This window comes from Rhinoderma darwinii, chromosome 6, assembly GCF_050947455.1.
Source record: "Rhinoderma darwinii isolate aRhiDar2 chromosome 6, aRhiDar2.hap1, whole genome shotgun sequence".
Classification (NCBI taxonomy): domain Eukaryota; kingdom Metazoa; phylum Chordata; class Amphibia; order Anura; family Rhinodermatidae; genus Rhinoderma; species Rhinoderma darwinii.
Genome location: NC_134692.1, coordinates 75,751,402 through 75,768,760, shown reverse-complemented (window position 1 = coordinate 75,768,760; position 17,359 = coordinate 75,751,402). Strand labels below are relative to the sequence as shown.

Below are 17,359 nucleotides of genomic sequence, written 5' to 3'. Positions count from 1 at the left end.
GCAAACCTCATCATCAACTACAAAAAAACGTCTGACTGCTGTGCTTGCCAACAAGGGGTTTGACACCAAGTATTAAGTCTTGTTTGCCAAAGGGATCAAATACTTATTTCTCTGTGCAAAATGCAAATAAATATATATAATTTTGACAATGTGATTTTCTGTTTTTTTTTAATATAATCTATCTCTCACTGGTAAAATTAACCTAGACTAAAAATTCTAGACTGTTCATGTCTTTGACAGTGGGCAAACTTACAAAATCAGCAAGGGATCAAATACTTATTTCCTTCACTGTATACCACAAACTGTTTTGCTACTGACAAACTGTTTGACCTACGTAATGTGTTACACCTCTCTATTAAGGATTGCCGTTTTTAAATTCTATTTACAAAAGGCACATTGGCCACATTTGAAATTCCCTTCCGGGATAATTCTCTCTAACCAATTGTTGCGAGGGTTAGTATGTCTACTTCTTACTAGAACATATTTCAGCTGCAAAACACAGTTTGTGGTAAACGTGATTTTTCTGTCTGTGTAGGTTCTTTTACACAGGCAACACTATTTGTTGCCTGTATAAAAGAGTCAGGGAACACTTTAGATCCATTACTACAGATGAAGGTTCCCCGCGCCTAATTGACCATGTTAGAGAGGCGCATGGAAGAAACCCTGAAGAACTGGGATTTGCAGGTATACAACAGGTTATGAAATTTAAAATGGTGGGAATCCTTAGAGGATTCTATTGCAAAGAGAAGCTAGATGGATCCTGCGTACTTACGAAATTGGTGCTCTTAATTTTAATGACATAAATGATATGAGTGTTTTTCTGTAATTTTTACATTTATTCATATCTTTTATACCACTTCTATTACCATAGCGAGAATTGTCGGCACGCATAAAGATGACATACCTACGCCATGACTGTGCCAGGCCAGCTGAAGCCATAGCCTTGTGTCCAATCCTACATTCTCCCGTTGTGATACCCACAAGAATCACAATAAAGAATTACCTTTTTCAATATAACTTACTGTGCGAGTGCCACCTTTTTTCGTCTACACACATACCAGTTTTTTTATATTGCTATTATTGAGCAGAGCACTACCAGTCATTATTATCTGTGAGCATCTTTCCCAACCGCATAGTTTTGGTAAATAAGCCGTAAGTGGAGTAGTGCCAGCTACCATTTCTCCTTACCTCTATTTTTGTAATGATCTGTTTCAGCTTTGAGCACACACCCTTTACCAGTGATGCCAAGGGCGATGGTAGCAGATATTGACACTCCAGAGGGAACACAATAAATTTACAGTGCTAATTTAAATGCAGGCAGAGAAAATGTAGGCACAGTTTTTGCTTCATGTAACCAGAAAGATGAGTTACAATTATTATTAGCACCAAAACAATGGAGCAGAAAATCATCCAACTGGCAGAAAAAGCAACACATTTGTTTTGGAGGACTAATTCCCTGCATTCATACAGTGAATCTAACTGTGTCCCAAGGAGACTAAGGTCTTATAAGTACAGTATCAGGACTACAAACTGTTTGTGGATGACTGGAAACAAGCACATCTAGAACACTCACTGAATTGAATGTGCATCACTCTTAAGCACAATAAAGAGGAGTATGAGGCGGTGACTATGGAGCTATGCAAAGCCAAGATTGAATTACAGGTTAGGTTGTCCGAAAACAATATCGCTTTTCCTTAAAAAGTTTCATAAAAGATTAGTCTCAATTCAAGCCGAAATGAAGGATAGAAAATGTGATACGTTTTTGAGAGATGACTTTAAAGCTGACATAATTTTTTTTAATGGGGAGTCGTAAGACATGTAGAGGTCATGCTACGTCACAAAGGAAAACTGACTATTGGAAAACAGTCTCTGATTCAAGTGCGCCAGAGGATTTATCCAACACCTCACAGCACCAGATAGCTAAGAGAGATTGTTCTAACGATATGGATCTCCCTTTAGAAAATTTACCTGGTGGGGATGCAAAAGGAGGAAGGGATTGAAAACCAAGCCAAAAGAGGAAACCAGTGATGTGGAGACGTTAGCGTAGAGTAATAAGGTCAACACTTGAAATGTTGCCAAACTTACGGATTTTGAATTAGACGACTCCGTAAGTGGTTGAATTTTGTACTTAAGCTACATTCGCACAAAAGAGAAAAAAATGGCCATTAAAAACTGATCAACTGTCAGTTTTTCATGGCCATTTTGCATCAGTGTGTCTCCAAATTTTCATCCATTTCCAGTCCATTTGGCCGTTTGCCATGCCTTTTTCATGGCCGTTAAAAAAAACTGATGAATTTAATTTGTCAGGTTTTTTTTGTCCAAATCCCCTGAAAACACCACAGTGCCCATTTAGTGTCATAGTGCCCACATATAAAGTGCCAGTGACCACAGTACCCAGGTAGACAGTGCCACACACAGCTCCATAATATCCCCTCTAGATAGTGCCAACATGGTGCAACAGTGCCCATGTAGATAGTGCCACACACCCCACCCTGTGGATAGCACTTCACCCCCCCCCCCTGTAGATGGTGCCATTGTGGCTCCCTCTAGGAGCAGAATCCCCGGCCAGGGAGTCGGCATCACTCTGGCCGGGGATTCTGCTCCATGAGGAGCCCCTGATGCCACTATCTATATTTGAATAGTGACTCCAGGGGCTCCTCTAGGAGCGCAATCCCCGGTCAGAGAGTTGCAAAAGCTCTGGCCAGTGATCCTGCTCCTGGAGGATCCTCTGAAATCACTGTCCATATATGGATTGTGACGTGAGGGTCTCTCTCTAGGAGCGGAAACCTTTGTCAGAGCGTTGACGACTTTCTGGCTGGAGATTCCAACATCTCAAAGCCCCTAACGTCACTGTCCAAGACAGGAGTCCCTGGCCAGAAAGCTTGCGATGCTCTGGCCAGTGACTCCATAGTTGAAAGCCCTGACATTACTGTCTCTATATGGACAGTGACATCAAGGGCTTCCCAGGGTTCAGCACATAAAGTACGCTGTGCCCAAGAAATGCTCTTGTGTGGGCCAACTTCAGTTTTTAACAGCTGTCACAAGGATTGATTCCATAAAAATGGCCATTAACAACTGATGCATTGAGTTCTACAGGGGACTGTCTGGTCGTGAAAATGGCCAAAAATAGGACATGCCCTATTTCCCCTATTGCCCTATGACAGCACCCCTGGAGAGACCCCGTTCTCCACTGGACATTTTAAAGGAGGGAATACCCCCATCATCCCCAGTTCTGTTTCCTGTACTTTGGACAAGAGGGGATGTGTAGTATTCAAAGTAAGACTGGGTCGACTGCAGGAGCCCATCTGGTATCTGAGGGGCTCATGGGTGATCTGTCGTCATAAGCCTCCACTAGGAGCTGCTGAGGATAGCCTGGTTCTGCCTCTTTAACCCACCTGTCAGTATATGCTCCATGCCTCCCCCTCCTGCTGTGTGCGGGGCTGTTGGGCATGCTTCTTTCAGAACTGGACTGCAGCGTCGTCCTGGTATCTGACAAAGCATGCCTGGAAGTCTCACGGGCAGCTTGGAACCTCTACAGGCCGTGCCTGTATGTTCACTGGCACTTTATACCTTCCAGTCAGTGGAGCCGGTGTAAGGCTCAACTGGAAATGACGCTGGTTACTTAAGGTTTCCATGGAATGGCGGGGAGATGACGTTCGTCGTCAGGGCTGGAAGTGGGCGGACTCTTTAGCGTGTGCTTTTTGAAAGGGTGTTTGGAGATGAATTGATAGTTTTTTACCGCTCAGACGGTTGTAGATGTAAAGTCTGAATTGTCCATCTGAGTTGCATAACTGATGGACACTTCAGACTTTACATTTACAACAGTCTGAGCGGTAAAAAACTATCAATTTGTCTCTGTTTTTTGTGGTGTTGAGGATTTCACCTCTTTTTTTTACCTGCTCCGGTTGCTCATCTCCTGATGAGATATTTCCGTGAGTAGAGAGCTGAGTTGCATATTTAGTTGTTATGGTGTTTGGAGATGGAAGCTTCACAGTGTGCCAATCCCAGTGACACTGTTATGGATGCTGGACTGGTACACACTGGTGCAGTAAGAGGGGTTTTTACCCCTAGTTGTCTGCTTGGTTTTTAAGTACCCGGGGAAAAGATCAGCTAAACAGAGAATGTGGGATTTGTTAGAAAAATGCTCCCTATGGCCTATGTAAAATCCCTCTGTAAAGCCTGTTTGGACAAGGTTTTTGAGGATAAGGGCCCATCTCTGAATAAAAAAAGTTGAATCAAAGATGAAGTTAAAAATTCCATTATGGCTTTAAGTAAGGAACACCCGTGCACTTCATCTGGTAGATCTAGGGCAGTGTCATCTTCCAGTGAGGATCAAATTCAGTTGGGAGCAGAGGAAGCTCTAGTGGGCTTGTAAAACAAGTGGTTTGTATATCAAGTGGAGTTACAAAACCGGATTCACTTACTGTGTTGTGTGTGACAAAGTGGGGGCCAGTCTTACTTCCTGCTGAGCAGCTTACTAGGGGGAAGGGTTAACTGGTCCCAGGTGGTATAAATTAGCCCTCAGGTCTCTAAAGAGCCTGCTCTAGTGGGCTTGTAAAACAAGTGGTTTGTATGTCAAGTGGAGTTACAAACCCGGAGTTAAAATGAGGAGTTAAAGCCCCAGTAAGTACTCTTCTTTTCATTTTGCATTAACAACTGTTCGCTGTTTTTTTGTAACTGGGATAATGGACAGCAAGATTGGAGGTTTTCAGTGCACAGTTTGCCATATGTATGCACGACTGGAGCCAGAGTTCCAGGGTGAATAGCTCTGTGGCAGATGTGAGCATGTTGTTCACCTGGAAGCTCGCATTAGAGATCTGGAGGAGCAAAATGCAACACTGAGGAAGATAGACAATCTTGAGCGGAGCATGCTGCTCACGGAGCACGCAGTTTGTGGGTTAGAACTGGAGGGTGAAGACATGGGTGAGCAGGATCAGGCAAGTAGCTGGGTTAATGTAGTTAGGGGCAGTAGAAAGGGGTCCAAGAAAAGGAAGGCCAATCCTGTTTGACATTCCAAGCAAAATTGCCAAGTTGGGTGATGATGCGAGGTTGTCGGTCTCAGAAATGGCAGCCCTAGTGGATACTGATCTCCCTAACAGCCGGGAGAACAGCCCAGCTAGTAGTCGGAGGGATGGTAATGCAGGTAAGCCAAGACAATTGATAATCGTAGGGGATTCTATAATCAGGAAGACGGATAGAATAATTTGTCGCCAAGACCATCTCAACCGAATGGTTTGCTGTCTCCCTGGTGCCAGGGTTCGGCATGTGGTGGAACGGGTGGACAAATTGTTGGGAGGGGCTGGTGATGATCCAGCTGTTGTGGTCCATGTCGGTACCAACGACAGAATAAATGGTAGGTGGAGGAGCCTTAAGAATAATTTTGAAGAACTAGGCTACAAGCTGAATGGAAGAACCTCCAAGGTTGTATTCTGAGGAATACTGCCTGTGCCATGCGCATCACAGGAAAGACAGCGTGAACTCGGGGAGTTAAATGCATGGCTTAAGTCTTGGTGTAGAGGAGAAGGCTTTGGGTTCCTAGAGCACTGGGCTGACCTTTCATTGGAGTACAAACTGTATTCTGCAGATGATTTGCACCTAAATGGAAGGGGGTCCGCTGTGCTGGGGGAGAGAATTCTAGCTGGGGTGGTGGAGTATTTAAACTAGGGCTGAGGAGGGAGGCCAATGTAGAAAAAAAAGGGGTAGTCAGGTTAGAGAGGGGTCAGACTATATTGGTGGGGGGAGAAACAGAATGTGGGGAGAGGACTAGACAACAGGATAAGGAGATCCTTTTGTTACAAAACAGCAGTGTAAATAAAAATGCCCAAATAATGTCAAATCACATTTCTGATAATAAAAGTGAAAAACTGACAGGCAAGTTAAAGTGTATGTTCACAAATCCCAGAAGTCTAGCAAGCAAAATTGGGGAGCTGGAGGTCTTGGTACTGGAAGAAAATATAGATATAGTTGGTGTTGCTGAAACATGGCTGGACTGTAAATCTACAGGTTTTAACACTGTTTCGGAAAGACAGGACAAATAGGAAAGGTGGTGGTGTATGTCTGTATGTGAGAAGTGATATGAAGGCGAGTGTGAAAGAGACAATAGTGGGTGAAGACTGTGAGGAGGATGAAACCTTGTGGGTGGAACCAGAAAGGGAGGTAATTACTTAAAAAATTACTTTTGGTGTAATCTATAGACCCCCCAATATAACTGAGGAGATGGAAGGTCAGCTATATAAACAGATGGAGCGGGCTGCACAGGCGGGTACTGTAGTAATAATGGGAGATTTTAATTTCCGGGATATTAATTGGTGTCATGGTTTGGCTTCAACTGCAAAGGGGAGACATTTCCTCAACCTATTTTCTGGGCCAGTTTGTGGAAGACTCGACTAGAGGTGAAGCTCTGTCGGATCTGGTCATTTCTAATAATGCAGATCTTGTTGGGAATGTCAATGTTCGTGAAAACCTTGGTAACAGTGATCACAATATAGTTACATTTTACCTATACTGTAAAAAACAAACACAGGCTGGGAGGGCAAAAACATTTAATTTTAAGAAAGCCAATTTCCCCAGGATGAGGGCTGCAATTCAGGATATAGACTGGGAAGAACTAATGTTAAATAATGGGAAAAATGATAAATTGGAGATTTTCAAATCTACTTTTGGTAATTATAGTGCAAAATTTATTCCTATAGGTAACAAGTATAAATAACTAAAATTAAATCCCACATGGCTTACACCTTCTGTGATAGGGGCAATACATGACAAAAAAGGGCATTTAAAAAATACAAATCTGAGGGTACATCTGTAGCCTTTGTAAAATATAAGAGCTTAATAAAATCTGTAAAAACGTAATAAAATCCGCAAAAATACAAAATGAAAGGCAGGTGGCCAAGGATAGTAAAACAAATCCCCAAAAATTCTTCAAGTATATAAATGCAAAAAAGACAAGGTCTGAACATGTAGGACCCCTAGATAATGGTAATGTGGAGTTGGTCACAAGGGATCAAGAGAAGGCAGAGTTACTAAATGGGTTCTTTAGCTCTGCATATACAACAGAAGAAAGAGCAGCTGATGTAGCCGGTGCCAGTGCTGTTAATATATCAGTTGATATACTGAATTGGATGAATGTAGATATGGTCCAAGCTAAATTAAATAAAATAAATGTGCACAAGGCCCTGGGGCCAGATGGGATACACCCTAGAATTCTTAAAGAGCTTAGTTCAGTTATTTCTGTCCCCCTTTTCATAATATTCAGAGATTCTCTAGTGACTGGTATAGTGCCAACGGACTGGCGCAGGCCAAATGTGGTGTCTATTTTCAAAAAGGGCTCTAGGTCATCCCCGGGTAATTATAGACCAATAAGCTTAACATCCATCGTGGGGAAAATGTTTGAGTGGCTATTGAGGGACTATATACAGGATTAGGTGACAAAAAATAGTATTATAAGTGACAGCCAGCACGGTTTTACTAAGGACAGAAGTTGTCAAACTAACCTGATCTGTTTTTATGAAGAGGTGAAAAGAAGCCTAAACGGAGGGGCCGCTGTGGGTTTTTGGACTTTGCAAAGGCATTTGACACTGTCCCTCATAGACGTCTAATGGGTAAATTAAGGACTATAGGTTTAGAAGATATAGTTTGTAATTGGATTGAGAATTGGCTCAAGGACCGTATCCAGAGAGTTGTGGTCAATGATTCCTACTCTGAATGGTACCCGGTAATAAGTGGGGTACCACAGGGTTCAGTGCTGGGACCACTATTATTCAACTTATTTATTAATGATATAGAGGATGGGATTAATAGCACTATTTCTATTTTTGCAGATGACACCAAGCTATGTAATATAGTTCAGTCTATGGAAGATGTTCGTGAATTGCAAACGGATTTAAACAAACGAAGTGTTTGGGCATCCAGTTGGCAAATGAAGTTTAACGTAGATAAGTGTAAAGTTATGCATCTGGGTACCAACAACCTGCATGCATATGTCCTAGGGGGAGCTACACTGGGGGATTCACTTGTTGAGAAGGATCTTGGTGTACTTGTAAATCATAAACTAAATAACAGCATCTAATGTCAATCAGCTGCTTCAAAGGCCAGCAGGATATTGTCGTGTATTAAAAGAGGCATGGACTCGAGGGACAGGGATGTAATATTACCACTTTACAAACCATTAGTGAGGCCTCATCTAGAATATGCAGTTCAGTTCTGGGCTCCAGTTTATAGAAAGGATGACCTGGATTGGAAAAAATACAAAGAAGAGCGACGAAGCTAATAAGGGGCATGGAGAATCAAAGTTATGAGGAAAGATTAAAAGAATTAAACCTATTTAGCCTTGAAAAAAGACGACTAAGGGGGGACATGATTAATTTATAGAAATATATTAATGGCAAATACAAAAAATATGGTGAAATCCTGTTGAATGTAAAAACCCCCTCAAAAAACAAGGGGGCACTCCCTCCGTCTGGAGAAAAAAAGGTTCAACCTGCAGAGGCGACAAGCCTTCTTTACTGTGAGAACTGTGAATCTATGGAATAGCCTACCGCAGGAGCTGGTCACAGCAGGGACAGTAGATGGCTTTAAAAAAGGGTTAGATAATTTCCTAGAACAAAAAAGTATTAGCTCCTATGTGTAGAAATTTTTTACTTCCCATCCCTTGGTTGAACTTGATGGACATGTGTCATTTTTCAGCCATACTAACTATGTAACTATATAAACTCGAGAAAAAAAAAAAAGAGTCCAAAGTATCCAAATGTTTAAAGTACAAAAAATCTTTATTGAAAAACATATAGGAATCTAAAGTACAATATTTAACTGGGTCATCAAATAGAAGTACATTTTAATAAAATGGATACAGGTAATGCATGACATAAATAGAAATTTAATACAAATAGTGTATAGTGTAGAAAAATCACTCTTAGAACAATATTCATATGAGTGAAAGTAAGTCAGGACAGAAAGACAGGAAAAAGTGAAAATGAGATGTAAGTACTCACAGTTCCTGTCTAAATAAATATACAGAGAGTCCTAGTTATCACTACAGCCTGACAAAGTCGTAGTCAACTGCTTACCCATATTCAGTGGTGTAGTAGTATGACCCAGTGCAGGGGCGTAACTAGGAAAGACTGGGCCCCATAGCAAACTTTTGACTGGGGCCCCCCCCTCCCCTGGGTGTCACACAACCCCCACCCCCTTGTAGATAGTGCCTTTTTTACAGCCCCCACTGTAGATAACGCCATACAGCCCCCCCTCTGTAGAGAACGCCATACAGCCCCCCTGTAGATAACGCCATACAGCCCCCCTGCAGAGAACGCCATACAGCTCCCCCCTGTAGGGAACGCCATACAGCTCCCGCCTGTAGGGAACGCCATACAGCTCCCCCCCCTGTAGGGAACGCCATAAAGCGTCCCCCCTCCCAAAAAAATGCGACCTACAGTGTGTCCTACAAAATACATGTATCCCCTATCCACAGGATCTCCACAGGATAGGGGATACATGAGTGATCGATGGCAGCGATAGGGAGAACGGGGGACTGAAAGTCCCCTGAACTTCTCCATGACTAACCTCTGACTTCCGGCGTCTGCGCAGCTCAATAAAAATGAAAGGAGCGCTGGTCACGCATGCGCACAAGCGCGACCGGCGCTCCATTCATTTCTACGGAGCTGCCGACACAGACCCCGGAAGTCCGAGGTTTGTGATGGAGAACTTCAGGGGACTTTCAGTCCCCCGTTCTCCCTATCAATGCCAGCGATCACACATGTATCCCCTGTCCTGTGGAGATCAAGTGGAGATCCTGTGGAGAGGGGATACATGTCTTTTGCGCCTTCAGGACCAGACACCGTTTAGCCCTTTTTAGCACGTGTTAGTTAAATGGCTATAACTTTTTTATTTGTTGGGATAACGACGTGATTTTTGCGACGTTTTTTCCATAGACAATGCAGGTTTCATTTTTTATCGTTTTTATAAACACCTTTTTTGCTATTTTAGAATTTTTATTCATAAAGTTTGAAAATAATAGTAAAAAAATAAGCTTTTTTACGTTTCAGCTATTTTTTTTGGGTAATAACATAGTTTTACCCTAAAATAGACCTTTTATTTGTGATCGTCATTGTCTACCGTAAATTTTTATATATTACATGTCTATATTAGAGTAATTGGGTCAGCGCTAGCGTTACAACAATGATTGGCGGGGGGAATGGTTTTTTTTTTGGGGTGGGTATTTTATGTGTATTTATAATTTAAATTTTTTTTGCACTTTACGTTACTATTTTTTTTTATTACTATGGTCTGTCCCCCAAAGGTCAAAGAAGACCTTTGGGGAACTTTTATATATTTTTTTCCTCTCTTTTACACCATGTTTTTTCACTGTAACTGGAGCTGCACAGCAGCCCCAGTTACAGGGGAAATCAGCCCTCTCATAGTGACGATTGTCACTAATAGGGCTGTGCTGGGTCTAGTAAGACCCAGCAGCAGCCTGCCACTAACGGCACCCGGCGATCATGTGACCAGTCACATGATCACCGCCAAGAATAGAGACAGCGCCGCTGCTGTCTCTATTCCTGTACACAGCGCGCATTCAGCGCTGTGTACAAGTGATCGGAGAAGACAGAAGCAGCAAAAGCTGCTTCTATCCTCTCCTCAGGGTCCCCGGCAGTCACTGACAGCCGGAGACCCGACATTCAGCTGCCCGATCGCGCGGGCAGCATGTTAAAACCCGAGCCGTAGAAAGTCTAGGGCTCGGGTTTTAAGGACCCTGACCGCTGGCCGTAAAAATACAGCCAGCGGTCGGGAACCAGTTAATGGCAGAGCGGGGAGATACCTCCCTGCTCTGCCGTACTGTTCAGTGGCGTCCCGCTGTAGCAACCATAGCAGCTGCTAGCGGAGCCTCCGGCCATGGTGGGGGCCCGTGCCGGCGGGCGACACGGGCCCCCTCATGCCGCGGGCCCCGTAGCAGCCGCTACTGCTGCTACGGCGGTAGTTACGCCACTGACCCAGTGGCTAAAGTGCTGCCCTTTTTTTTTTTTTTCTCGAGTTTATATATATTGTTTGGAGTCCGTATCTCCGAAAAATTGTAGGTGGTTGAGATTTTATATCCCACCTTATACTGTTGTGTCCTGTGAGACTTCTTTTGTTTAATTAACTATGTAACTATGTAAGAAGAGTGTATATTGGATTCCGAATACGACTCCTCTTCAGGAGAAGAGCTCTCAGGAAAACCTCTTTTTCCAGCAGAAAATATAGATTTTAGTCAAAGCAGTGAGGGCCACCATGGATCTAGAAGATTCTAAAAGGGGACTATAATAATTAACTTGGAAAATCTTGAAAAAAGCACCAAAGTCAGTTGTGTATAGATTTACCTACAAATAATACTAATTTGAAATTGTTGCTATAGATCATACTAAATCGGAAAACACCTTTTTTAGATTAAAATGCAATTTCAGCCATTTGGGTCTACTTCTTACTGCTCATTAACACAATTAATGTTTACATTATACAGCTCCTTAAAGTATTCTATTTTAAAAGTCAACGAGGGAAGCTATACTTGCAAGAAATTCATGTTTCACGCATAAAACATTTATTTTGAATTATTAGAGAACCAATAGACTACTACTCAGACATAATATATAGAACAGAAACTGTACTAAATATAAACTTTATCCAAAACACAAACCATATACAGTTCTATATAAACATTTATATTGCCATATAAAACATACTTGTGTATTTGGTGACTACAAATAATACTCACCACCCTTTTTGTCTATATTTTGTAACAACATTCATTCAGAGTGGATTTAATGAGGCTTTTATGTGGGGAGTTTTTTTTATGTCACAGTAGAAACAAGTCTCTACAAAATAATTTACATTTATTACAGCTATTAAACACAAACGAACTGAATGTATAACGATTTATCAGATTTACATCTTTTCCAGAAACCGTGCCACTCGAGTCCATGGGCTATGTCTAGTATTGAAGCTCAGTCCCATTCAAGTGACACATCCCATGGACAAGAGTGGTGCTGTTTCTGAAAAATAAGTAGACCCTTCTTTCTAATATCATTCGACTAAATGTGACAAGGCATGTCCATGTGCCCTGTTAGGGCATATAGACATTATATATTTCAGTCAGAGAGGAGAACTGCTGGAACGAATAACTACCGCTTTGGACGGGTCTGCGCAACCACGTATTACATGGTCACCAAATAGTTAGAGAGAAACATTTTTGGCCAACCACAGTTCCTCCCCATAATACCAGCTGACAGTTGGGACAACCTCTTTAAGTCCTTTTAATGTTATTAGACAATAAAAGTCCAACAGGGTGAATGCTGAACTCAACAATCTAAAACGCACGTCCTGAAGACCAACATGTGGCCATATACTGTATATTCCTTTTGTATGTGTATTCTGCAAAGATGAAAGAATGCCAGCACCATATGAAAAAAATATTTTTTTATATGAAGCCACATAAAACCCAACATGCTGAAGCATTTCATGCATGAACCTCTGTTAGTCATAGCATTGATAATTTGTTTTTGTTCCAATATCGTGTGATATGAGTCTAAGCAGGGTCACATTGAAAATTATCCTTTTAAAAAAGTAACACAAAACTCTTCCATTCTATAATGAAACATAACAAAAAAATAATAGGATAAATACTTACAATAATATAAGTACTTTTTCCAGTACCAGTTGGCCCAACAAACAGAGAAGGCTTCTGGTGTGTTGTCAGCAACTTCATCAATGAGGTGTACCTAATTGTGTCCAGAGTGGGTACAATTATTTCATTAAACATCATGTCGCGTGGTATCGGTGGCACTGAACTCAAGTCTTCTGTCCATAGTTCCCATCTTCCAACACCCTACAAATAAAAAGTTAACATATTTGTGTAATTTAATGTAGACAACAATGTCAGGGTTGAATATTCTGTGTGTGAAATTTAAGCACTTCTTTGGTCAACTGTAATGTTTCAAAAGTGTGTATTTGAGAATTTTAAAACTACTGTGCATTACTAGTAGAGGCTAATGATGCATAATTTGTTCTGCTGCTACAATGAGCAACAATGTAAAATGTTAGGAACCAGTTACTGGAGAGGTGGTTGCACCACAAAGACTAGACATGGTCAACACAAAACGACCATAATAAAAACACTGGTTCTCCAGGGACTGGTCATGGTACTTTATTAATAATATTGATTTACATTACCTGGGACTTAGGCATGTGTGCAATGAAGTATGTTTCTGAAACAAATTCTATTCAGTCAATTTGTTAAACTACGCATGGAAGACTTACCTCTTTCACAAATCGGTAGCCATAGACAGTATTTTCTTTGGGAATTGGAACCGTCAAAGGTTTTTCAGGTGGATCAACTGGATGTAAAATTTTAAAAAGAGTCCTTGTTTCCTCACTAAGTGGTCCTTCTATAATTTCCCTCAGTAGTTTGTCAAACTTCAGACGATCATCTTCCTTACAGCTTCCGCCAACAGACCAAACCAGAGAAAACAAAAATATGCCCTTGGGGAAGAAATCAATGCTTTAGATGAATACTGAATGTTCATCTCAGATGTACTTTTCTGCAATACACCAGTTGATAACTCAGCATTATGGGGATTGAAGGAATATGAAACCCCTGTATAATGTGTCAATATTCTATAGTTTGAGTGCTTTTGAATTGATCTACGTACCTCTAACCACGAGCAAATATCTCTTTCATTCATGCTATGAATTACAGATTCATCAGAAAACTCATCCAACATACAGTCCATCAGATTCATAAGAGATCGGACTAAATTTGTATTAGTAGTTGGTGACAATTCCTAAAAAAAAAAAAGGTAACAAGAAAGAAATCAAACAATGAAAAGTTAATATGATTCTAGCTGCTCAACATATTTAGATTTAAATTGCCTTATAGTAACTGTTCATATTGCATATGATGCATATTGTCATGTACATATATGTTCAGAAATGTATCTTGATTTATTAATTACCTTGGCACATTTTCGAATCATTTGAAGGCATGGAGGAATCATCCTATCAAACAATCCTTCAATAAAACTTTTATGCATTTTGCTGAGTCCAGAAGGTAAAAGATTGAGCCAAGATAGCATAACTGGTCTCCAACCAAGCATTGTGGGTTCCATGTAAATCATACCACATCTAGATACCTATGAGAGAAAAAAACACAACAATATTATATTTTCGTACAATGATTTAACATTTTCAATGTGGAGCACAATTATGCAGTAATTAACTAATTATATATGTACAATTGCTTGCAACGCTACCATGAATTGTTCTGGAAATCCAAATCTGTTTTCTGAAAATTGTTGGTGATGATAAATAACTGGCCATGTGGCTTCTAAGTATAGTTCTAAATATAATAAAATCATGCCATCCTTTGTGACTAATGTTTCCCTACTTGTATTCAATGTTTAGCAGAGATTTCCAAATTCATGGACAAAAAAATATAGATCTATGAAGAAGGAACACGAGAGGCTGTTGACTGTGCTTTGTGCAGCAGCAGGCATTTCACAGGCAGTGTGCAAACTGCAACCCATTGCGGAGAGGGGCAGAAATAACTGATTGGAGAGAGAAAGCAACCTGAAAGAGTTTCAGTGACAACAGTAGAACACCAGGGAGCGCCATAACACGTATGTGATTAGCAATATCAAGCCACAGCAGCATTTCTTTTAATTATTTTTTTTTAGAATTTTATATTTATTACATAGTTACATAGTACGGTCAAAAAAGACATATGTCCATCAAATTCAACCAAGTGATGGAAGAAAGGGAAGGATGGGAGAAATTATAGAACTTTGTTTCACCCCTCATGATCTAGAGGAAGGTTTAAAACAAAACAACTAAAAATAATAAATAAAAATTACCCATAAAGCATTAACCAATCTTTCCTAAAAGGAAAAAATCCCTCCTGATCTCAAGTGGCAATCCGACTGGATCAACATTCAAACAAGAATTCTATACATTGACATAGGAGCTGATATTTTTTTAGTTCTAGGAAATTATCTAAGCCTTTTTTAAAGCCATCTACTTACTGTCCCTGCTGTGACCAGCTCCTGTGGTGACTATTCCACAGAACCACAGTTCTCACAGTAAAGAAGGCTTGTTACCTCTGGAGATTTTAAGCTGTTTTTCTCCAGACGGAGGGAGTGTCCCCGTGTCTTTTTGAGAGGATTTTACATGGAACAGGTTTTCACTACATTTCTTGTAAGGGCCAGTCTTATATTTATATGAGTTAATAATTTCCCCCCTTAGTCGTCTCTTTTCAAGACTAAATAGGTTTAATTCTTTTAATCTTTCCTCATAACTTAGATTCTCCATGCCCCTTATTAGTCTAGCTTCTCTTCTTTTTTTCTTTTTTCCAAATCCAGAGCATCCTATGAACTGGGGCCCAGAACTGAACTGCATATTCTAGATGAGGCCGCACTAAGGCTTTGTAAAGTGGTAATATTATATCCCTGGCGCAAGCCCATGCCTCTTTTAATACACGACAATATCTTGCTGTCCTAAGAAGCAGCTGATTGACATTGCATGCTGTTATTTAGTCTATGATCTACAAGTAGCCCCAGATCCTTCTCAACAAGTGACTCCCCCAGTTTAGCTCCCTTTAGGACATATGATGCATGCATATTGTTGATACCTAGATGCATAACTTTACATTTATCCACATCAGACCTCATTTGCCAAGTGGATTGCCCAAACACTCAGTGTGTCCAAATCGGCTTGTAATTTATGAACGTCTTCCATAGACTGTACTACACTTCATAGCTTGGTCTCCTCTGCAAAAATAGAAACCCATCCTCTATATCATTAATAAATAAGTTCAATAATAGTGGTCGCAGCACTGAACCCTGGTTTGCAACACTTATAACTGGGGACCGTTCAGAGTAGGAATTATTGACCACAAATCTCTGGATACGGTCCTTGCGCCAATTTTCAATCCAATTCGAAACTATACTTTCTAAACCTATAGACATTAATTTACCCATTAGACGTCTATGAGCAACAGTGCCAGATGCCTTTGCAAAGTCCAAAAACAATATATCCACAGCGGCACTTCTGTCTAGGCTTCTACTCACCTCTTCATAAAAACAATCAGGTTGGTTTGACAACTTCTGTCCTTATTAAAAGTGACAACCAGCACGGATTTACTATTATCTTTTGTCACATAACCCTGTATATAGTCCCTTAAAGGCCCCTCAAACTTTTTTCCCACGATAGATGTTAAGCTTACTGGTCTATAATTACCCGGGGAAGACCTAGAACCCTTGGTCCCTTGGCACTACACCAGTCACTAGAGAATCTCTAAATATTATGAACAAGGGGACAGAAATAACTGAACTAAGTTCTTTAGGAACTCTTGGGTGTAAGCCATCTAGTCCCGGAGCCTTGTTCACATTTATTTATTTTATTTAACTTCGCTTGGACCATATCTACATTCAGTCAATTCAGTATATTAATTGTTGTATAAACAGCACTGGCACCGGCTACATCAGCTGCTCTTTCTTCTGTTGTATATACAGAGCTAAAGAACCCACTTAGTAACTCTGCCTTCTCTTAATCCCCTGTGACCAACTCCCATTACCACTATTTAGGGCTCCTACATGTTCAGACCTTGGTTTTTTTGCATTTATATACTTGAAGACTTTTTGGGGATTTGTTTTACTATCTTTAAACATCTGCATTTCATGTTGAATTTTTGCGGATTTTATAACTTTTTTACATATTTTATTAAGCTTTTTGTCATTTTCAAAGGCTAGAGCTGTACGCCAATTGATATTTTTCAAATGCCCTTTTTTGTCATATATTGCCCTTTTTGCAGAAGGTGTAAGTCATGTGTGATTTAATTTTAGTAGTTTATACTTGTTACCTATAAGAATTTAGCACTATAATTACCAAAAGTACTGTTATGGCCGCGTTCACGGACCCCGACGTCCACTTACCTGCCTCAAGCAGATCTTCCTCTTCCTGCCGGCGTTTCCCTCCCAGGAGATGCCGGCACATGCGTCCGCTCTGTCCCGTAGTGCTCACTAGAGGGCGCGCACGCGCTGGTTCCCGGCCTTGGAGGGCCAGCGCGCTCACATGTAAATAATTAATTATTCCCAGATCACCCTGAACTATAAAAAGGGCCCTGCCCTTCTGATCCTTGCCTGATCGTTGTTTGTAATCCCCATTTTAGTTTTGCAAATGGTTCCTTACTGTTGTCCTGTTTCCAGTGTTCCCGTGCCCTGCTACCTGTATCCTGTATCCCGTGCTGTGTTATTGTTCCTGAGCCGGTCTAGTGATTGGAGTCGTGTCCTACTATACCCGTTGCCCTCCGCCACGTCTCGCGCAACCTACTGCACCCGTT

The 17,359-nt window shown here is 41.0% G+C and overlaps 1 protein-coding gene across 1 annotated transcript in view; it reads right to left on the bottom strand.

Moving 5' to 3' along the window:
- DNAH7 (dynein axonemal heavy chain 7) overlaps window positions 1-17,359 on the bottom strand; it is a 533,102-nt gene that overhangs the window by 328,970 nt on the left and 186,773 nt on the right. Inside the window, exons 32-35 of the mRNA XM_075829965.1 lie at window positions 13,980-14,156; window positions 13,677-13,808; window positions 13,285-13,506; window positions 12,656-12,853 (exon numbers count right to left, since the gene is read on the bottom strand). Coding sequence (XP_075686080.1) covers window positions 12,656-12,853; window positions 13,285-13,506; window positions 13,677-13,808; window positions 13,980-14,156 — 729 coding nt within the window. The remainder of the gene's footprint in view (window positions 1-12,655; window positions 12,854-13,284; window positions 13,507-13,676; window positions 13,809-13,979; window positions 14,157-17,359) is intronic.